We start from the raw sequence: 24651 nt of genomic DNA, 5'->3' as shown, positions 1-24651 counted from the left end.
CAAAATAAAAAAAAAAAAAAAACCTGTTTTTTATTAAAACTCTTACCTAACTTCTGTAGCTGATTATAGTTCAACTCTCTAAGGAAGAAGTGTATACACTTGGACCTGGGTGTATGGAGAAATGACACGGTCAAGAAGTCAGGGATCCCGGGCTCAATTCTGAGGTACTATCACCCACACAAAACAATTATTAAGTATTATGGGAGTTGGGTAAGGAAGAGAACAAGAACAAAGATTGCCAGACCTGGCTAATGGGTTCACAAACAGAATGGGTTCCCTTAAACTAACTTACATTGTTGTAGGACATTTTTAATCTCAATCAGGAGTTTCTACTTCACCTTTGATCATTCAGTCCCAGATAAAGAGACACAAAACCTTCATTTTTATAAGGCTTTAAAGTACAGAGCTGTGCAGATATCTACCCTCTGAGCTATGAATGTCTACTTCCCTATCAATAACCCCAAGTTATTACTTGTTAGGGTCCACCTGGGCTGCTCTTAACTCCAACTGGCCAGCCCTCATGGCCATGTTTCCATGACTCACCCACCCCATAGCATCTTCTCCTCTCTCCACCTTCTTCTCTTCTTCTTCATGGTCTCTGCCTCTCACCTCAAGCCCAGGAACCGAAACCCCACCTACCTCTCTTCTGCCCAGTTACACGCCACCAGCATCTTTATTTAACCCACATCTTATTATACAATTATTCCCCAAAACAAACAAAACAAATAATTTTAAATTAAGGAACAAGGTCACATAGCATTACTTTGTGTGTGTGTGTGTGTGTGTGTGTGTGTTCTCTTCCCTGAGGAAACCAGGGCCAGTATTTAGCATTACAAAATATAGCAACAGACCAAATCTTAACACACATAATGCATCAGAGAGCGTTCTAGTGCCTGCTCAGCACACACTCTTTCTAACCTAGGTGTGAGCATAGCCTACTAAATATGACAGTCACTAGTAAAACCCACTAAGGTTGATTTAGGAAATCAGCAAGTCAAGTGAACATCAGGTGAGAGGTTAGGATATTACTCCAACAACCCAATAATAAAAGTAACACAACCCAGTTAATACTAGAGGAAGGAAAGTGTCTATGTGAGAAGTTGTTCCATATCATTAATTTTTCAGGAAAAAAAAACACAACCACAATAAAATATCATTAAACGCCTGTCAGAATATCAGCCCACATCTTATTATACAATTATTCCCCAAAACAAACAAAACACCATAAACTAAGTATGACAGAGATAATATGGATACATCAGAACCCTTTTATATGACTGTTAAATATAAACAAATAGTCACTATAGAAAATAGTTTGGATTGGTGCCAAGGGCCAGGAATGGTGCACCTGTATAAGGGCAGTATGTAAGGTGACCAGAGAAGTCAGATTCATAAAAACACAAAGGAAGGTAGCTGCCAGAGCTGGGGACAGGGACCTAGGAAGCTGCTGTATAATGAGTTTAGAGTTTCAATCATGACAAAAGAGAAAGGTCTAGACATCTACAGTCCAGTATCAAGCTTAGAGTTGACAGTACTGTTCTGTCTAATTCACACACAAAGAGATGTAGGAAAGGAATGGAAAGAGGAAGGCAAGCCGAAAGGTCTATAAGGCATGTAACGATCATTAACTAGCAATCAAACCATTCAGAACTCAATTTAGAGAAAGCAGATACACAGGATAATTGCACTAGATGGGGTCAAACATGGAAACGGATAACATATATGAAAGCAACCCGCATACGGTTACAGAAAACCCGAGGTCACTTGTAGGTTTCTTCACTCATCACTGGCACAAACAGGTAAGATATTCATTTTCTTATAACCGATCCATCAATAGTTTTAGTGTACTATTAGAAACAGCTTACATCTGAGCATATCTCAAAGAGCCAACTTGAAGATAAAGAAAAGATCAAACAAGCAGCAGAAAGAAAGTCTAGCCACAGATGTGCGCTGCTCACTTCCGGCTTTGAGTGCTTTAGTCCAGACTGCCGATCACATTTCTGAATCTGATAAACTTACTGAGATAAAATCCTGATGTTAAATTTACCATCTAGGCTAGCTCTAGCAAGCAGACCCTCAAATGCTGACTGAGAGCATGCAGACAAAGGGTGTGCTTGCATCCAATGTAGAAGAACTGCACATGGCCCCAGGGAAGTAAAGCATCCCAGATGGTTATTAGAGGAGAGTGCTAATCGCTCTGCTCTCCCCTTGACTGAGGGTCTACTGGAGAATGCTAATAGCTCTGCTCTCCTCTTGACGGAGAGTCTACTGGAGAATGCTAATCGCTCTGCTCTCCCCTTGACAGAGGGTCTACTGGAGAATGCTAATCGCTCTGCTCTCCCCTTGACAGAGGGTCTACTGTCACTAACGTCAATCAGCTTTACGTCTCGAAGCCCAGAGGAGCTGCAGCATTATAACCATGCTTCGTGCATACACATCTTGGCTGAAACTAACTCCTTCCCACAAAGCCCTGTAACTTAGAACACCGTCAAGGCAGCCCACCACCAATACCGACCAGCCAATCACACTCCGAGGATGCCACAAAATGACCCTAAAGTCTACAATGGCTTCTTAGGTCCTGAGCTGGTGAAAAATATAAGATGTTTAGTCCCTTTATATAATCCTGCTGTGGAAACAATAAATACTTGTGGAGAAGATAATGGGAAGACAGGTCTAGCAAGCAGACTCTCAAATGCATGGGAAGCAGCAGGCACATGCCACTCCCGCAGCTTCTGACAAGGCTAAGGAGACTAGGCAGCACAAACATCAAGGGGACCAGGACCCGAGTCTGATACACTCTGAGGTTTACATGGTGGCACCCTAGCCGAACCCCCGAACCAAGCAGAGCCACCGAACCATCTGACACCGACACTAAGTAAGAGCCATTGTGTCAGTGACAGTCTGCTTATGGATGGGATTGAAAGGATTGTGGGAAAGGAAATGATCAAGGAGAGACATTGAGGCCTGCAAGATGGTCCAGAGAGATTGCTGCCAAGTCCAAAGACCTGAGTTTGGATCTGAAATTCATATGATGGAAGGCAGGAACCAACTTCTACAAACTTTCCTCTGGTGTCTATACTTTTTTAAAGATAGATCTATCTATCTATCTATCTATCTATCTATCTATCTATCTATCTATCTATCTATCTGATTTACTTTATTATACAAGTGCCCTATCTGTATGTACACTTGCATGCCAGAAGAGGACATCAACACATTACAGATAGTTGTGAGCCACCATGTGGTTGCTGGGAATTGAACTCAGAACCTCTGGAAGAACATCCAGTGCTCTTAACCACTGAGCCATCTCTCCAGCCCCTGGTGTCCACACTCTTGCCATAGCATGCACATACCAGTGAAATATGCATGCATGTATACATACATACATACATACAATATATGTAATAAATATACATTATAAGAAATAATATAAAATTCCCCCTATGCAGAATCATGCTGTCCAGAAAAGCAGGCAGTAGCCCCACTCACCACGTGAAGTGTAAAAGTCTAAGATAAGCCAGGTGTGTGAAGGCTCACAACAAGTGTAAAACATTTCAGTATTATCTCATTACATGTTTAAGTGACATTTTAACATATCTAGTTACATCAAATTCCTAAAAATTACTTGATTCATTTCATTTTTAATATAGCAATGAGAGAATTAAGTATTACATAAATGGCTCAGATCTGTGGCTTGAGCACATTTCTGCTGGACAGCACTGGCCTAGACTTTGTAGCCACGCAGATATTAACTACAACTATGTATTTATTCAGACATGCTTTGTAGCCGGTATTCCGGGTTGTATTCCAACGTGAATGAAGTGAACGTCATATGGCTATGCTAGGGTTCTGTATGTTACTCAGGTCTAAATGATACCTAGTGAAGGTCTGACAGGGAATGGGAACACTGCTTTAATTCCTGTATCCATCCCAGCACAGCCTTCAGCCCTAGTCACTCTCCTTGGAGTTAAAAGGCGTGAGCCAGTTCCAGTGGAACAGCAGGCAAAAGCACTAAACAGCTGAGGCCTAGGAATTAGCTCAGGACTAGAGTCAGGAAAGAAGAAATCCACCTCCAGAAACTATTCATGAAGACCAGGAATCTGCGGCCATACCCTTTGTTAGGAAGTCATTATCATAAAATTTACCCTTGCAACTATTTCAAGTACAGAGGAGTTAAGGCATATCCACATTGTTGTAGAAAAGTTATCTTATTGCTCATCAAATTGTTATCCAAAAGAAAACTGCTTAATAATTTTAAGTAATGGGGCTAAAGAGATGGGTCACTGGGTAAGAGCACTTGCTGCTCTTCTAAAGGACCCGGGTTGGGTTCCCAGCACCCATGTCAGGCAGCTCACAATCACCCTTAGCTCCAGCTCCAGTGATCCAACTCCCTAATCTATACCTACAGATACCTGCACTCACATGTACATACACACACACACACACACACACACACATTCAAAATTTAAAAATAAGTCTTCGAAAAGGAATTTTAAGTACTCTAAAACTATATACCACCTTTAATTTTTCACTCATTGCAAATCTGTACAAATATGTCTATGTATCATTATTTGCAACTTACTACTAATTCATAATTAGCTAACTTTATTTCATAAAATTATGTGCATGTGTATGTGTATATATGTGTGTGTCTAAGTATATATGTGTGTGCATGTATGTATGTGTGTGTATATATATGCATATGTGCTTGTGTGGGGACTATGTGTATATGTGTGCATGTGTGTGTGTGCCTATGTACATGTATTCATGTGTAGGTATGCATATGTACATGTGTATATGTGTGTATGCCTGTGTGTACCTATGTGTGTATATATACATCTATTCATGTGTATGTGTGTCATTTGTGTGTGCATTCATGTGTATGAATTCTGGGAAGCACACACATACCATGGTATGTTTGTAGAGGTCGGAGGACCACCTTGGGGTCTCAGGCTGTCTTCCACCCTCACCTTATCAGTGTATCTTTAGTGTTCTCCACTGTGTATGCCAGGCTAGCCATCGCACAGGTATCTAAGGCTTCTTCCGCCTCCTCCACCTCCCATCTCACAGCAGGAACATTTAGATCACCGCCATATCTACGTGGCTTGCTGTGAGTTCTGGGGATGGATTCAAACATAGGTCCTCAGGCTTAAGCAGCAAGCTATTTACCCTCAGTGCTGTCTCTCTAACCTTGATTTCTTCAATTAGATGAACTATTTTGTACTAGTTTACTTTTTAAATAATAAAATAAAACAAATATGTGAACTGCTGTAGAATAAAAAGATCACAGGCATTTAGTCACTGTGGAAAGCTAGTAATTAATACATAAATAACTGGTGAGCATATTTTCCATTGTGAACTTCTTAGCTAAAGTTCCAAGAGTAGAATCTAACTGTGAAAATCTACAATCTACATTTTCTTTTTACTGTCATTCTTCTGGTTTGTTTTTTCATTTTAAAACCCTCACTCATGCCTAAATAACTGACAGTATATCCCTTTGCCCTGTTTTCTCATCTAACCATTCTACTGCCTTTGGAAACAGAACTTCCCATAGCCTTCAATGGTGACACAAAGAACTGGGCCAGCCATGGCATCTTGTCCCCAGTTGCACCTTTTCAGACCATGTTCCTCTTCCCATGGGCAGTGAATGAAGCAACCTCTGGAGGGATTCACCACACGATCATTTGTGTTGGCACCAAAACTGCACTCATTTAAAAGCCATACACCAAAAAGCTCTTAGATTTCCACAAGACTTAAAATGATTTTTTTTATATCTGTGCCATGGAAATAAACAGAATGGAAGGAAGTTTTAAATGCAGGAAAAAGTACAAATAGCAAACCCAAACCACACGCTTTCTGTTTAAAATTATGCCTAATAGAGCCTCTGTTTTGCAAAAGAGGAAAATTAGCCAAGTCCCTTTCTAAAGCACTAATGATGATCAGCCATTACATCACACACGTCACCCGACACACTCAGATCAGTAAACATTCCCCTCTGCTCAACAGAGCCTTAGTGTTCAAATGCAGGAAAAAGATCTCGGCCCACAAAAGAGCGGCCAGACACAAGCCAAACCAGAGGCTACGTCTAATTTCCCTATTTTAATTTACCCTACCAATGAGTCTTGCTTTGACAAGCAAATGTATGTGAAATTCTTACAACTTGAATGAGAGCACATTTCCCGAAGCTTCTCTGGTGAATGGTTTGACATTAACAAGATGGCCAAGGCTCTCTTCCTCTGCTACTCGAGGCTTAGCACAGAACCCCATACTGGGCAACAGTCTGAGAGATCTTGTTACTGATAGCTGACTGCACAGTGAATGAGACAATTATGCATATATTTGTATACACATGCGGACAGACAACTATCTTGCACACACATCCTTTTGCAGGAGCCCAAGCATGCTTAGGCAAAAGAAAATCTGGGTGTCTAATTCCCACCTTGCAAAGGTAACAAAAAACATTCACATGTTGGAACATGTTTGATATCTAGGTGACATCAATAGCTTTCTGAAATGTCATTCGTTCCTGAGTACTAAAGGCACCAACGAATTTTCCTTCAGCCTGAACTGAATTAACATGAGCATCACATCTTTGCCTCTCCTTTGTCCCTCAGGTCCTCCCATACATTAAAGGTGATTAAATGGCAGTATTTCAATTTTACAAATGAGGAGATTCAGAGTTATAAAAACAGGGATAGGGAGATTGACAGGGTGCTTACTTTCTTTTAAAGCTGTGTCCCTTAGGCTGAAGGATTTCCCCTAGAACTAAGTATTAATACTGTGCTCAGCAATTAGAAAATCTCTGCTCACAGGAAGCCAGCTCTTCCCCATGTACATATATCATGAGCTCATTTCCTGGAAGGATATACCGTGGAGCCCTGGGCTTGGTTCAGCCATGAGCCAACCTCAATGAGAGGCATTTTAAAGAGGCCCCCAGAGAATGTGATTGAGTGGCAAGTCCCGTGTGGGAGAGGGATGCTAACAGGGCAGAACGTGAGTGGGGAGGTTCTAGGTGGCATACAAATGACATGTAGCTGGAGACAGGAGAGTATCTCCTCAGTCAAGCAGAAGCACCGAGGTAACTAAGTGACTCAAACACATGCATCTGAGATCTATGTCAGGCAGGGAAATACATGACCATAGAGCTTGAGCCTGGGAAGCTGAGGTCACTGGATGACAAACTGAGGCCAACCTTGGCTAGATAAAGAAATCACCAGGGCAGGGAGGCCGGGGGTGGGGTGGGGAAGAAAGGTGGCAGGGAGAAAGGAACGGGGAAGGAGAGAAAGGAAAGGAATGAAAGTAAGTAGAAGGACAGAGAGGGGAGAGGAGGAGAAAGGAGAGGGGAAGGCAGGAGAAGGAAAAAGAGAGGAGGGAAGGGTAAAAAAGGAGAAGGAAAGAGGACAGGGGAGGGGACGAGAGGACAGAAGAGAGGAGGGAAACACAAGGGAGGGGGGAGGAAGAGAAGGAATAGGAGGAGAAGGAAGGAGACTTGATTGGCCACCTCGTACATCAAAACTCATAACTATCTTAATACACCTTGAAGCAATCTAAAAGGCAAAAAGGCTTGATGGCAGGATGCAGTTTCTAGTGAGAATTCTCATCATGGGCAGTTTGTTTGGCTACCAGTTAACCTAGCTGCCCATCCCAGAAAGATGCCCTGGAGTCACCCAGAGGAGTGGTCAGTGAAGAGTGTCATGTGACATACCTTGTCCTGCATTTCTGCCCTGTGCTGGATTCCAGTCATCTTACTCTACAAACAAGATTAGCAAGCAGGCCGGGACCAACTACATTAACTGAGAGACCTAATGAAAAATAAGGGTCCAGGACCTAAGAATTCAGACAGTAGCTACTGTGGAGAGCTGAGCAATGACTTCACATGCCACAGAACTTACAAAAGGGCTGGGTAATTAATGCTACCATCCTAGGGACACCTGTGACACTGGCCACTTTAAATAAGTCTTGACAATTAGAAAAATAGTCTTGAGACCACACTGGTGGATGAATAAGATTTTAATGACAATAAAATACAGATTATAGGTAGAATTCAGTGGTAAAATCTTTGCATAGCTGAGAAGGCCTTGGATTCAACATAAACACCCAAGTTAAAGCATTTGTAATGTAATACAATGTAATATTTAATATGTTGTGGTATTAGTAATGCTAAAAGAAAGAGAATAGACCCAGAGTTCTTCACTTCTCCAAATAAACAGCTGCCATGCATCTCTCCACTTCTGTGATCTGCACAGACCAAAACAGCACAGGTCGGGGCTTGAAAAGGGCTTGAGTGCTAGGAACAGTAACACATGCATTTAATCCCAGCGCTCAGGATGCAGAGGCAGGTGGATCTCTGTGAGTTTGAGGCCAGCCTGGTCTACACAATGAGTTTCAGGACATAAAGTGGAGGTGAGCAGGTGTTTGGACATTGGACCTACAGCCACCAGATAAATTAGCTAGGTTAGCCCACTGGGCCATGAGGGATACAGGGGCCAGTGATCCCTACTACCTACAAGCCAACTGCCAAGTGTGTAAGTAAACATATCCTAGGCCATACTGTGTCGAGATCAGACACCTAATGAGTCCAAGCAATGTCAGGTAAGCAAGGCCTGAGAGTAATGGAGCAACTGGTCCACAGAGTCAGGAGCAATAATGGCAAGTGGCTATGGCCGTATGCACTAACTAGGATGACCTGCTCTACAGTAAATCTGTTAAATGATAGAGGTAGCATTTTAGCTCAAGAGGAAAGAGAACATATTATGCAATAAGCTGTGGCTGAGCAACTGAGCTCACCATTTTTGGCAGGGAGATTAGATTCTCACTAAATTGAATAATAAAATCCAGATGGACTTAAAAGTATATAAAGAATGAGGGAGTATAAATGCTAAAATAAATTATAAGTTGATACCTCTGCACTCCTGACATTTGGAAGGCTATCCTAAGCAGATGAACTTAAAGCATATATATGTCTGTGAGTGTGTGTGTGGGGGTGTGTGTGTGTATACATACATGCATATATATAACTGTGAATATAGTTTTAATATTTTTAGATGTTAAAAGACATTAAAATAAAGTAAAAAGAAAATGAAAATTTTATAAAACTTTTTTGCATATGATTACATGACAGAATAGCTTTTTTAGACAGGCTGCAAGAAAGAGTAACATATTTTATACATGATAAGTCCACCATAAAAATTGCTACTAATGTATTCAACAGAAGGAAGACATGAACAACTTGATAGAATAATGAATGAGAGACATGTGTGATGTAAATAACATACAAAATATAGATGACCACATAGAATCTGGAAAATGTTCAGCTACTATGGTAAGTCAAGGAAGAAACAGGGAAAGGATGAGCACAGTAACCTGTCAGTTAAAACCACAGAGATCCAAACAAGTAAGACGACCTTTGAAGTAGGCATTTGTGGCTGGGAATGTGGCTCTGCGTTAGAGCACCTGACTAGCACTGTATCCAGGAAAGGGAAGAAGGAAGAGAGGAGAGAGGAACGAGCCAGGAGACAGAAAAGGAAGGGGGCAGCTGGCAAGAAAAGCTTCTGTCTGATGAGAGAAGGACCATTCAGCTCTACAAATGATTGAGCGTATGTGCATGCATAGATGTGTGTGTGTGTGTGTGTGTGTGTGTGTATTGTGTAAGTGTGTATATGGATCTGTATATCTGAGTGTGAGTCTGTGTGTGAGTGTGAGTCTGTATGAGTCTGTGTGTGTGAGTGTGAGTCTGTGTGTGAGTGTGAGTCTATGAGTATGTGAGTATGAGTCTGTATGAGTCTGTGTGTGTGAGTGTGAGTCTGTGTGGGTGAGTCTATGTATATATGTGCCCATGTGCATGGGATGTGTGTGTGTGTGTGTGTGTGTGTGTGTGTGTTTGTGTGTGTGCGTGCGCGCGTGCGTGTATAACATTTTGGGGCAAACTGTTTGGAAATGAAACACTCAGAAGCCAGCCACCTGGGCTCAGCATCCTCATGTCCTTTCCTTGTTGTACCATCTCTGCAACCAAACAACTTCTGGGATTAGGGTGGCTTAAAGGAGTTTGGGAGACACCCCCAAAGACACAGGGTTCTCATCATTCTTAGTTAAGGTCTCCATTTGTGAGGCTGACAGATAGCAGAGTTTCATTCAGATGAAATAGTACTGCAATCTCCTTTGCCTGATCAATTAGTAGCACCGTGTTTGAGAAGGCATAATATATTGTCATATGACCAACAAGGGAAATCACAGCCCAATAAAATTTGTTGACATCTTATATACCAAGCACTACTCAAAGTGATTTATGTGTTTATATATCTACAGAATCACAGATCCATAGAGGATATGCTACGTACACCATGATTCTGTAAGTGGGGAAACTGAGGCTTAGAGAAGTTAAGTTTCATCTTTTTTATTATTCCAAGTAATCTGTCAGAGATCATGCAACTAGCAAGAAGCAAATGAATGGCTTAGATCACAGGCAGGATGACTGGGCACACAGTTCTTAATTCTCATGTTCTGATACATCAGAGATCCACCCCAACTCTTGCTACAATTAAGTTCAATGCCAGCTTGACTGGATTGACATATACCTGTGGGTGTGCCTATGAAGACATCTCCAGAGGGACTTACCTCAGGAGGGCAGACTCACCCTCAGAGTGAGCAGATCATTATATGTGCTAATGTCCTAGAACAGGAGAAGGCAAGGGTGAGGAGAAGGCAAGGGTGAGCCGAGTGTCTTCGCTCATCCACTTAGCCTCCTGAATGCTGGTGGGGTTGTGCCTACTGGGCCTCACACATCTCATGGCTTTGAAGTGGAGAGGGCAGGGCACAACTCTCAGGAGGAGGTTCGCTCTTTTCACTATGGATTCTGGGGATCAAACTTGGGCCATCAGGACCAGTGATAAGCAATTTTACCAAATGGGCCAATTTGCAGGCCATGAAGGGACAGTGGTTTAAGGGGAGAGGGAGGGGGGAGGAATTACCTTCTATTTAAAAAAAAAAGTGCTCAATAATTCTGAAAACAGGAACTGAAGAGAGTCAAACCTCGTCATGCTTCTGCATAGAGGCATTCAATGGAAAACTGCCTCACAGTTGACTACAGCGCACACAGCCTCGTTACATGAAAAGCAAAAATAATGTTCTCTGCCAAGAATTTAAGGCTGTTTGACCTTCCAGGATATGTCAGCTTCCCTGCGTCCTCCAATTATGCCCTTTAGAAAGAAAAAGGGTTGGGTCTCTCAGCACCTTTTGGACATGCTACGATAACATGAGAGAAAGGAGGTCTCTGCCGCTCGCTGCTCTGTAACGGTGCTTTCATTAAAACATGGGTTGTCTTTGTAAGTGGAAGAGATCATTCATTCTTCAAACAAATACTAACTAAGTGTGTGGAGACACAAATTACACCTATAAACACAAAGGCAAAAACCCACAGTAATTTAAGAAAATGTTCACTTCTGCCTCTATGTTCATAAAACCATCATTGCCGTATTAAAACAATGATACCTCAGCATCACAGACACATGGTGCCAAGGGACAGTGCACACTTCACTGCACAGCTTAGGGTTCTTCTCCGACTGCTGCCAAGTCTGTCAAAATGGCACTAGGATCAACAAAATTAAAGGCACCCTGCGTGACAAAGAAAGGACTCCAGAAAGCTAACAGATCTCATTTCAGAATGAAATAACAGAAAAGTACTTTAGAGATCTAGTAACACACCATGCGTGTTGGTGGACACCTCTAATCCCAGCACTTGGGAAGAACATTAAGTTTGGAGCTACAAAATGAGATCGTACCTCAACAAATGAACCCAACAGTCCTAAAACAGTTCTGCTATGGAGAGTAAGGTGGGGCTTTGGTAAAGACCGATCATTCACAGGTTTAGTTAGCCTTTCAAAAGCATCCTGGTGGAGAGCTATGTCAAGACACAGAAGAGATAACTAAACACAGACATGTGACACGGATGGATGGGATAGGCTGGCTTCATCCAAGTAGACTGATTTATAACTCAACCCTAAATGGAATAAGGTTTTTCAATGCCAGGCGTGAGATACCTCTCTGAGTTATTGGTCAGGAAGGTCCCGGTGGTCTCCAAACCAACACAAGCTATTGACACTGACTGTGGTTACCCACATAGCTAGACGCTAAGACCCTACTGCTGAAAACATCACACATTTTTGCTGCAGGACACAGAGAAATCTATCTCAAACTGGCCAGGGACCTTCCTCCCTACTAATTAGCTTTCATAGTGGCAGAAGATGCTGTGAGGGATGCTGCAGGGGGATGATATGAACAGTCTTCCCCATTACTGGACCCTGCATGGTACAGGATCAACCTGACAGGCGACAGCACAATAGCCTAGCAAAACATTGGCATGACTGCTACAGGGTAACCAACCACTTTCTGATTCAATTCCATGTTCCACAGAAAGAAGTGCATGCCTGGCACTGTAAACCTGGACAAAAGCCCATGGCTAAGGAGGTCACAGGCCCCAGGGTAGAACAAGCTATTGTCATTTTAATAAATGGTCATGCTGTCAAATTGTCTCCTAAGTATTTATGTTTATTCCTATGAATCTGGGATGCAGTCAGAGAAGCTTCTCTTTGCAACAGGTGGCTGTCAACACAGATACTCACAGCTGGCCAAAATGCTGTGAGTTCTCAGTTCTAGGTGAGACATCATTATCAATCCGCCTCCCTCCCCTGCTCCACGAGGCTCACAGTGTACCTTGGAACAGAAAGTGGAAATGATGCATGAGATGCTGTCTTCTGGTTTCCTACATGAGTCCTGCACAAGAACAAGCCAGACAGAACTCCAGCGTCAGTGGGGAGGGGCTCATGAGGCTTCCTAACTGAGGAGCTGCTGGTAGTTAAAGATGCTGGGAAAGGAGAGTCATTCTTCTTTGGGGATGTGGCTATGATTAAGTTGCCCATGGTCCAGAGGATGGCACCATACCCATATGCATATGAGCAGCACTAATCATATTAATGGGTTATTTAGAAAAAAAAAAGAGGGCATGAAGTTAAGAGGGAGATGGGTTGATGGGGCTGAAGGGAGCTGCAGGGAGAAACAGAAGGTGGATGTGATCAGATCTCATTACAAAAGACTAAGTTTTGAACTGTGAGATTCTTTTTGTCTCATCATCTGTGGTTCATCTGTACTGCAGGACTCTGCTGCAGAATCCCCTATCAGCACTGCAAAGGAGCAGAGCTCTGCACCCATGTGGGGATGTCTCCAGCAGAGACACCAGGAGAGAGGAGAGGGGTGCTGATGCTCTTTGTGGGGACTTGAGCCTCACAAACCATCTCATTACAGATGCGTTCTCCAAGACAGCTTCTGGGAAGAGGCCAAGCAGGTAAGAGCAGTTCTACTTCTGAGAAGATGACAGAGAGCAGCACGGGGAATTTGGCATTGGGAATGGCTACAATTTCTTTAGAAAAGCATATTCCTGTTAATCATAAAATTAAGTTAAAGAAATTAGACTTTTATGCTCAAGAAATTAAATGTACAATCAGTACATTAGCAATTCAATAAATTCAGTAAAATTGAATGGCAAAGAACAATTCTGGACAGCATTTCTTTTTTTTCCCTTCAAAAACTGTTCACTCTTCATCTATAAAGAATGAAAGTTTAAAATACACATTTAAGTAAAAATCTATAGGTCTGATCATCTAGTACCTATTATTACAAATGTAAAATCCCAACTTTGGAGCTAGGCAGATAAAGAATTAAAATTCTAGCATTCAAATACACAAAAGAGGGTGGTGGTCTTGCTACACATCACACTGGGAACAGATCAGATGGACCTCCCTCATCAGCCCCTGTGCACTCCTCTGTGGGGCACAGTTTCAACTCAAAAAGTATTATTGTATATATGGAAAGATGCTTAAGGAGGGACAGACAAGTGGCCACAGAAATGTGGGAACCCAGGAGGGGGGAGGGGAGAAATGAAGGAAATTAAAAACAGCCAAACCTAACGGCGAGCAGGGTCGTAATCTCTGCCCACATTCTGCTGGAGCTTTCTAGACTGTCGCCATTGGGGGAAGCTAGGGCAGTGACGCGTGGGTATGTCTAAATCACCTGTCACAAGTACACAAGAAGATGCCATTATTAGAGCTTTCTAAAATCTCAGTTTTAAAATTCAGAATGTAAATACTGCCAATATTTATTTAAGAGCAAAGTAGTGATCGCATGTAGAAACCCAAGAAGATACAAGAAGTCCGACGTCTTCATTATAATCATATAAATAATAGGAGTACATGGTAGTTTCTTGGGAAAATAGAGAAGAAAGGAGATAATTACAGGCTACACCAAAAACATCATACAAGCATCCTAATCATGCTGTCCAGCATATGTCAGTGTTCTGGCGCCTGACCCTCGGGTGAGGAAGAGGCAGATCTACTAACACACATTTGCCCCACTGTGGCACTGACCTGCTTGTACGTCCCGTCGAGCAGGGTGTCCAGATGCTGCAGTGGAGCGGGTGTCTTGTCTCTGAATCTTGTCAGAAGCCGACGCTGGATGGCCCGAAACTGTACAGCTCTTTCAGCTAAAAGTTCTTCTAATTTTTCACCATTTATCCGAAGCTATAAGGAATAATTTCTTACATTGGTGTTAAACAGAAACCTCAAGGGATGCTTATATTAAAAATACAAACAATGCATTAAAAGCTGTGAAAGAGTTAGAAAGATGTGAACAGAGTACCGGGAATCAGGAGTACATGGTACTTAGCTCATGACTACAGGGACAACGGGAAAACCAGTGAATGAAAGCTGAGTAACAGTGTCACATTGTTATCTTTAACATCTTTCATGAAGACAGGCTACTTAGAAAAATTTTGATTTCTCTTTTTTTTTCATTGCAACAAACAGAATAGCAAAGTGAACAAAGGTTTAGACACTGAAGCACTAGAAGTGAATTAGTTTTTATAATCTCAGCTTTTATTGTTTGAAACAAAAGCCACTGATGTACATCACAAACGTATACAGATACACACAAGATCAATCTGCTAAATTACTAATAAAAAATAAGAACACAATTTCCCAGCACCTAAACGGCTGCTATGTCCACAATTCTTACTCCACTCCTCCTTGCTCCTACATCTGTCATGTCTCTCGGAAGCTGCAATGCATACCCACCACCCTCAGCGGCCACCCCTGCACCTGCTGCTAGGGGCCTGCTAGGTCTTATGGCTCAGATGGCATCTACTGCCACAGGTGTAACACAGGCTCAGATGTAGGGCATGCCATGGGTAGTGCCCTGTCCAGCCTGCCTTGCAGCCAGTCGCCACCAGTCCTTCCTCTTCACCCCCCAACAGATGGGACCCTGCTCCTATGAGACCAAGCAGTTCCTGGACTGCTTCATCACTCAGAGTGACCTAACCCTATGCACGGGCTTCAGTGAGACCTTGAAAAAGTGCAAATACAATCACGGTCTAAGCTCCCTGCTTGAAGAGGCCATGGCTTGCTCTCACCCTCACCCTCACCAACGCTGGATGGAGATGAGATGGTACTTGGGACTAGGAGTAAGGAGAGTAATTTTCATCTTGAAGATTAATAGAGGACATAAATCTTCAATTAAAAAGTTGACTTTAGACCACACACACAAAGTAGCAAACACAACACGGGGCTGAGGAAAAGTCTGTGAGGGCAAGGCACTTGCTGCATTAGCATAAGGACAGAATGTGAGTCCCTGGAACTCCTGTAAAAACCAGCCCTTCTATAACCCCAATCCAGAGAGAGAGAGAGAGAGAGAAAGAGAGAGAGAGAGAGAGAGAGAGAGAGAGAGAGAGAGAGAGAGAGAGAGAGAGGAGAGGTCCCTGAGAAAAGCTGGCTACCTAGAATGGCCAGAATTGGGGAGCTCTTGGATCATGGAAAGACCTTACCCTGATAAATGAAGCAGAGCACAATCAAGGAACATATCCAATGCCCACCTCGTTCATCTTCCAGCATCCGTGCACACCACATACACACACACACACACACACACACACACACACACACACAACACACACACACCCTGTATCCATTACTTCTCTATTGCTGTCATAAAACAACATGACCAAGGCAACTTATAAAGGAAACTGCTGATCAACTGGCCTTTTGGATCCAGAACATTATAGAGTCCATGACAAGGAAATTAAGACGTAGCAGCATGAGAGCTGAGATCTCTCATCTCACACAACACAACACAGATAGAAGACAGAGAGCACACTGGAGAAGCAAAAGGCTAAAGAAACGTCAAAGACCAGCCCTGCAACACACCTCCAACAAGGCCATACACCCTAATCCTTCCCAAGCAGCTCCACCAACTGGGTGGAATTTATGAGCATATGGGGGCTATTCTCATTCAAACCACCACACATGAAGATTGGTATACACACATGCATGCACACATGCCTGCACAATACACAAATATACATATACAAAATTAATTCTAAATGGCTAAACGCTGTTAAGAGAAGTGAGAAGGCAAACAGCAAGTTGCATGAAGCAACAGTAATAACTACATCCATGACAAAAATTAGGCCATAGTGTCTAGACAGCATTTACAAACCGATGCAAAAGGCCTACAGGCCACAAAAATCACTAAGAAAAAAAGAGAAAAAATGTAAAATTTTTAGTAAAATAGTTAATGACAGCTTTATTTATTTTGTGTAAAACAGTGTAGCCAAAAAAATAGAGCTTAAATTCAAGATGTTTTTGCCTCAGACTCTATGTACCTGAGTTATAAGAGTATAACACAAAGCCCCACCCACTTCCCCACAATAGCTTTTAAGTAATAGCCTTTGATCTAATGACTCCACTATTAGAAACTTATCTAAGAGAAAATGTTTACAAGGTATTACATACACATAAGGATAGTCATAACACTATTCTATCATTATTATGCTTTGATACTATCAATCAAAATACCTACCATAAGGAAACTGATTAAATAATGAGGAATACTGTGTGAGGTATGTGTTAACATTCAGTACTCTCTAGTGGTATTAATATTAAATAAAGCAAATCAAGCCACAAAATACAGGGTTTTCATGTGATGCTGTCCATGTGCTTTTTCAAGTAAAGCTGAGTATTAGCATAGCTGTGACTACACAGAATATTTAAGAAAAACACATAACACCTATAGCAGCCCCCAAAGAGAAGCTTGGCAGACTAGGGGGTGAGAGTCGGAAGGCTGTCTCCCACTGCGAGATAAAATACCTGTGAAAAACTCCAGTCCAGTCAGTGTCTTAGAGAGGACATATCTTTCATTATCAAAAACTAAGAGGCAGAACTGAAGAATTACATTATCAGTAGACATGATAACATAGAAAAGGGAAAATCTCACGGGGCCCCACCAACAGACAACTGATATCTGCTGAGAGAATTGGTCTTTCTAAGGTTTGAGCCCCTAATTGGTTATCCAGTACAAAATGATCAACACTGAACCCATCCCACCCAACACACACACGTGAGTATAAGAAAAGCAGACTCAGTGAGAGGGGTGTGTGTGTGTGTGTGTGTGTGTGTGTTATGCATACATATGTGTATATCGCATGATAATAATCAAAGAAGAACAACCTATCACTTTGAGAGTAGAGAGGCATGGGAGAAGATGGAGTGAAGACGCATGAGACGGGCTAAGGGTGGAAAGAGAAAGAAGGAAACAATGTACTTAAATATTTGAATATAAATATATTAAATTCTTTTCAGGAAAGGGGAGTTGGGACTCAACTGAGAGGAGAATGTCAAGGTACAGAGGGTTAGATCAGGAACTAGGAAAGGGGAGCTCTGGGGGAGGGAAGGAGGTACACACAGAAGAATGGGGAGGAGGGTAAAGGGGAACAGCAGGACACAAATGATCTGCTAGGGAAATGGGGAAGGCGGGGAGGTAACACAGAGAACTGAGAGGGGGGGATGAAAGAACAGTGAGGTGCCTGAGAAAGCCACAGGAATCATAGTATTAACTGTTTATACAACAAAGCCATAGCACAAATGACTCTGTGACTAAATCTATATGTATGTGTGTATATGAAAGGATCATTAAATATATATTATATATGTATGTACACATATTTTATATATATATAATGACCTTTTCTAACCTAGGCTGATGGGACTCCCACCTAATAAAACCACAGTACCAAACATGAGAAGCCCTCTTCTGAGTTGTTGGCCAGGGACCTCCAACAGACTCTCAAAACATACAGCCTATTGCTGATGCCCTTGGTTACCCACCAGAGGTGGAAGGTAAGTCCCTATTACTGAAGACATGATTCCTTTCCAAAACAGGGCCCAGAACCCCCTGGGCTGTAACTGTCTTCTCCCTGAGGACTAGCTTTTATGGAACCCGAAAACACTGTACAAACTTCCAGAGGATGGAGGTACGAAGAGTCCTGCCCAACTATGATACCTGTGAAGCACACTGACAAACAGCAAGGCACGCTGACCCTATGATACAGTAGTGTCGTGCATACCTGAGTGGTGACCAAAGGCTCTCTAATTGAACATAACACCCATTCAACGAACAGGAGACATTGCCAGGCACTGGAAGCCTAGCTAACTACTCAGTGCTAGTGCACTCTGGTTACTAGAGAAGAACCTGAAGCCATTCATTTACTAACACAGCATGATCCCTAACAACAATCGACTAACATTTGTCCTTATACCCACAGGTAAGTTTTCCCTCCTCAAGGAAACATTTCTTTAAACAGATGGAGACCATTACAGAAAACCACAGCGAATCAATAAGCAGAGTTGTGAAGTCCAGTCCTAGTGGGAACACATATAAAACATCCCCACACCGGAGGCTCACAGAACATTGAAGAAGAGAGGGGGTGAAAGATTGCAAGGGCCAAGGAAGTTTGCTGTAAGACTATGTCTCCTAGTAATAGCAGAACTACACCCATAATGTTTCACCAACATGACTGCCCAAACATGAGCTGACAAAGACAGCACCAACAAAGAAAGACCACAATGCCTCATTCCTACACAAAGAACTATGGGCAACTGAAGAGAGCTGAGAACAGGAGAGACGGTCTTCTCCAGGAAAGAGCACACAACTGGTGCCCAATGCCACACGGTCAGCCCTGAAAATGTACACATGGGTAACTTCATACGGACTCAAGGAGTTATGAGCAGGAGTGCACCTGTACATACATGGACTTATGTGCACAAGGCTATAAATCTGAAGGAGAGTGAACAATGGCACATGGGCGAACTTAGAGAAGGGAAAGGAAAAATATAATCTAACTATAATCTCAAAAATTATAAAAAATGAATACATGGGCAGCATAAAAGGTAACAAAATTAATTTTAATAACTAAAACTTTTAAATAAATAAAAGGCCCTGGAACTGTAGCTCAGCAGTCAGAGGACTTTCCTAACATGCCAGGGGTCGAATTCCTAGTACTGTGTATGCCAGCAGGGCAATGCTCAACCAGAAATCCCAACACCCAAAAGTGAAGAAGGTCGAGGGCTCACAAGGTGTAAACCGTATTTATCGTCAGGTGCGTGGGATCTGTAGGCATCCTGGGACATAGGAGAGTCTGTCCTAAGAAGAATGACAGGCTAGTTATAACTCACCTCCTTGAGATCTGCTTCCACGGTATTCCCTGAGTCTATGAACACACAACACTAAAAGGACTTCCTCGATATGCAGGTATCAACCAGGCTGCCAGTTCAATGTGCAGCATGAACCAGAGATTAAGCTGGTTTTCAATATCAGAATTTCATAATTTAGGGACCTCGGGGCTGGCAAGATGGCACTGTGGTTACCCAAGTGCTTGCTGAACAAGCCTGACTGACCTCACAAGCCACAGGGAAGGAAGTGAGCCAAGTTGGCTCCTGCATGCAGATGCCTACCCTCCCACTTGCACAGCATGGACACATCAGCAATAACAGCAATTACAAAAATAAAAGAACTGCAACATTTTAACAAATATTTATCAATTGTGAGACCCAAAACCAGGAATTCAAATGGATAAAACAAGTAGAAATTTCTTCCTTGCTTACACGAAGCAACCCAGATCCTAGGAGCTATCTTGATTAAGAGTTTAAGAAATTATTCATAGCTGGAAACAGTGGAAACAAGGAGCAGAGGAAGAAAACTCATTGCCCCTGTGTATAACAAATCAAAGTGCCAAAGCTCCTCCCCCAAAGGAAAGAGCCTGTCCCTGTCCAGGCACTCGGGAGGGGAGTGTATGGCAAACCGATTAGCCAGCAAAACACAGTAATCTCTATTTTAAATGTTATGAACATGTAGTTAGAATTCTCTCTCTGTGTGCTCTGCTTCATAAAGCACAGTCAAGCAAGGATTTCTTAAAATATATCCTAGAAGAATAAAATTATCTCGGTTCTTCAGCATACAGCTTCTGCAAACCTAGTCTAGAAACAATATTTGCAAAAGACAATATAAGGGGCCTTGGGACATAGCTCATGCCAAAACATTTACTTACTATGTACAAGGCCTGTACTTCCACTGCCCAATACTCCAAAAGAAAGACTTATATGCAAATATTACTATATTTTTATATATTATATATAATTACATATGAATATTATATTAAATATACAAAAATTATATATAGATATCCATAATTATACTGAAATATTAAAATTCAAAATATCTACTCTAAAGTATCCCAATAGATGCTCCCAAACTGTCAATTTTGGTGCCACAATTGAGTCAAATACACACTAACCCACAAAATAACCATAGCTGAGCTGGGGAGCTGGCCAACAGGTAAAGAGCCTGCTGGAAGACAGAGGAACTCAGTTCAGATCTCCCACATAAAAAGCCACAAGGTCTGGAGTGAGGTTCAGCATGGGATATAGAGAGTCAGAGCCTGAAGCCAGCTGGCCAGCCAGTCTAGCTGAAAAGGTGACCGTCTCTCTCTCTCTCTCTCTCTCTCTCTCTCTCTCTCTCTCTCTCTCTCTCTCTCTCTCTCTCTCTTTCTCTCTCTCTCTCAGAACCAGTGCTCAAAGATTCTGTAACCCTAGTTCCAGGGAACCTGGTGCCAGCTTCTGGCTTCTAAGGGTACCTGCATGTATGTGATGCACATACATATACTGAGGATCACATATGTACACATAAAATAAAAATAAAGCAAAATCTTCAAAAACATAGTTATCCTAGTAACCAATGCTAGATGTGCAAAACTGCCTCCTTTCTAAAAGACCCTATAGATTTTGTCCACAAATTCTATTCAGTGAGGGCACCTGTGATGTAATGTATACAGTTAAAATAACAATAGTCAGTGTCCATTCATTCAGAAAACATGAATCTTTCCAAATATCAAATTAATCTCCCAAAGATGTAGAAATGATATTACTGAGACGCTGACGAGAACCCGACATAAACCCTGAAGGAACTTCCAAGCAAGTAGTAGAAGATTCTGGGCAGCAGAGACACTGTTGGACTCAGGTTTGTCCATTTAACTACTCAGCATTTACAAGGCACCCATCATGCCAGGTACAAAGAAGCATTTTACATGGTTAACCGTCACTCCAATGCAGAGGCTCTGCTGCGCTTACTATGGATGAAAAAAACAATCTCCTTATAATCACACCTCATTTATGTCCCGCATAAATTACTCAGGATGATAAACTCGAGCAGTTTTACCATAGGTTATTGAGGTCGAGGATTAAGTTTACATGTGGGAAAATCCAATCAGCTATGTTTGAAGGTGAGACTATGAGCCAGGCTGCAGCCTGCCACTCTGTAAATGTCTACAACTGATCAGTAACTGGGCAAGGTCCACCGTCCGCATAAGAACCACCCACAGCACACAGTGCCTAGCACTCTCCTCCACAGTACCTCTTGCTCTTTGATTTATTCTTCAGGTAAAGGTTATTTAGTTTAATATCATACCTCAAAATGATGATCAATCGAGTCAAAATATTCTTGAAGGGGCACACATCCAGAAAAAGAACATGCAAAGTCTTTGGTTCCTTGTTTTTCAAAATGTTCCTGAAGGCGAAGGATGAGTTCATTGGTTATGAGCCAGAGATCTTCAAACTGTTCGCTCTGAATGCGGTATCGTTCTAAGAGAAAAAAAATAATGAAGTAAGAATGCTTGTTAACACATGATTACCACCTGAAATTAAGTGAGCCCTCAAGCAGCTTGACATGAATGCTAACTAAAGGATTAAAACCCCTCTTTGTAATGTAGCTCTGATCTCTGCTGCCCCGAGACTGTTTTTGTATCAACTACATGACTACTTCAGATGTCCTTCCGGGGGAGATGGTCAGGGACAGGCTGATGCAGCCCTTCTCATGGCGTGCCTAATAGTAAATAGAATTAAAGAACCCAACTGTGGCACAACACAGTGGATGAGCCCTACAAGGCCATTCTTTCAGTCTACCAGCGGGTTGAAAACACAGATGAGACTTATTGTATTGATAATGGAGCACTCTATGACATCTGCTTCAGAACCTACTTACTGTGACCTGAGCCATCTAGTGTCCACCACCATGAGTAACCACTTGTAACCACTTGCTTACGATTCCGTGGCCAGCTAAATGCTGACATTCAGAAACTGGCTGTAAATATGGTGCTCTTCCCTCACCTGCACTTCTTCATGCCTGGCTTTGCCCCCTTTACCAGCTGGGGAAGCCAGCAGTACCGTGCCCTGACAGTTCCTGACCTCACCCAGCAGATGTTTGATACCAAGAACATGATGGCTGCCTGTGATCCATGGGTGCCACTCGACTGTGGGTGCCATATTCAGGGGCCACATGTCTATGAAGGAGGTGGTCGAACAGATGCTTAACATCCAAAACAAGAACAGCACTACTTTGTTGAGTGAATCCCCAACAATGTGAAAAGAGCTGTCTATGACATTCCACCTCGAAGCCTAAAAATGTCTGCCACCTTCATCAGCAACAGCACTGTTATTCAGGATCTGTTCAAACACATCTCAGAGCAGTTCACAGCCATGTTCCAACACAAGGCCTTCCTACACTGGTACAGGAGTGAGGGCATGGATGAGATGGAGTTCACGGAAGCTGAGAGCAACATGAATGGTGTCCTGGTGTCCGAGTACCAGCAGTACCAGGACGCTACAGCTGAGGAAGAAAGGGAGTTTGAGGAGGAGGCGGCTTAGAGCTGTCTTAGTCGTTAAAGCATGGGAGCAGTGTGAACTCTTTATTCATTCACAGTCTGTCTGCTAGCCATATCCACTGTGCATTTGCTGTCCTGTGTCCTGACATCACTTGTGCAGATACCACCATTAAAGCAATTCATAGTGAAAAAATAAAAGATGGGCAGCCATGAAAAAGTACAATGTGGAAGTACTAGTCTATTTCTGAACACTGCTGTGAGATGAAATATATTCTACATGAATCACTACAATCAGGATCAAAGTTTTCTGCTTTTTAAAACTTTCTCAATATGAAAGCATGTTTTAAACTTGACACTTCCTTAAACAGAAAATCATTTTCCCTCTATTCCCTGAAACTTGAGGACTGAAAGATCCTGCATGTGTACTCTCTAGTGATGGTAGCTGTGACAGATGTCAACAACCATGAGGCTGATGGCAGCGGTGGCGATGCCAACAATGACATGAGGTTGACATGAGGTTGACATGAGGTTGACGGATGCTCATCCATGAGGAGCAATGGCATCCATTACATCAGCTTTGGACAGACAGCAGCTACATGCCAAGGACTATGGGTGTACAAGGGTTCTTGTTATAAAAAAAAAAAAAAAAAAAAAAAAAAAAAAGACAAAGACACAGAATTCCAGTGACTCAACTGAGGATCAGGAAATGCGACAGCTAGAATTCATACTACATACATTCTTCCCTACCTAGTTCAATTTTCCTGCTCTTCAGGGACCTGATACACACTAGGCTCGAGTAATAACCACACTGTCTGTTAAACTTCAACTGATCACAGGGCAATGATGCTATCATTTTTAAAATAAACAAACAAGCAAACCTAATCTCAGTAAAGTTTAAGGAATTAACAAGGACATGCAGCTGGTTATGTATGAAGAAGAGACTGGAGTCCTAAATGTCAATACAAAAAGACTAGCCATTGACCTTAACTACATGATAACATTGCATAAGTATATAAATGTCCACAAGCTCAATATGTCTGCTGTTCACCAGGCATCCATCTAACCACAGAGTTTTAACTTCCAAGATGATTATACAAAGTCCCTTGAAAAGTCTCAGAAATTACAAATTCCATTTAATTTACCATCAATTATTTATATTATATACAATATTCTAAAGAAAGAAATATTAGAAGTATTGGCAGGATGAGGATTTTTTTTTCAGCCTTTCTGCTTACAATATGTAAAGACAGGTAAAAATGACAGATACACATGGTGAAGTATGTCTTAGGATTTTCCATGGTACCATGAAAAACCTGTAAGTATCTCACATGTTCATCCTTGGTTTTCAGACTTTTATTAGCAAACTCAGAGAGAGATTCTCTTATTCTCCCCTATTGATCTTCTTTTTCTGCTAGATATGTGTATTCCTTACTTTCTTGTTGTTGAGATACAATATTAGGATCAAAAGGAAATTAAGGAATAAGGGCTTTAGTTTAGTACACAGTGTTGGTGGAATGGAGACGATTAATAGTGGAGAAAGTATGGTATGGCGGCAGACACAGCAAAGAAGCTGGCTGATCGCATTTTTATCCACACAAGGAGAAGTGCGGCGGGGGGGGGGG

General features: G+C 42.1%; 1 protein-coding gene and 1 pseudogene across 13 annotated transcripts in view; one reads left to right on the top strand and one right to left on the bottom strand.

The window, feature by feature from the left end:
* Positions 1-24651, bottom strand: part of Bbs9 (Bardet-Biedl syndrome 9) — a 409213-nt gene that overhangs the window by 170773 nt on the left and 213789 nt on the right. For 12 of the 13 annotated variants that reach the window (XM_031345633.1, XM_031345628.1, XM_031345629.1 and 9 more), the window contains 2 exons: positions 21838-22010; positions 14415-14567 (listed from right to left, as the gene is read on the bottom strand). In XM_031345633.1, the coding sequence (XP_031201493.1) occupies positions 14415-14567; positions 21838-22010 (326 nt within the window). Of the gene's footprint in view, positions 1-13754; positions 14062-14414; positions 14568-21837; positions 22011-24651 lie in introns of those variants that run through there. The other variant, XM_031345639.1, reaches the window with a different exon arrangement.
* LOC116072517 lies at positions 22028-23072 on the top strand (annotated as a pseudogene).

Source organism: Mastomys coucha, unplaced genomic scaffold (assembly GCF_008632895.1).
Source record: "Mastomys coucha isolate ucsf_1 unplaced genomic scaffold, UCSF_Mcou_1 pScaffold23, whole genome shotgun sequence".
Classification (NCBI taxonomy): domain Eukaryota; kingdom Metazoa; phylum Chordata; class Mammalia; order Rodentia; family Muridae; genus Mastomys; species Mastomys coucha.
Note: the sequence above shows the minus strand (reverse complement) of the source record. Positions and strands in the feature narration are given on the sequence as shown.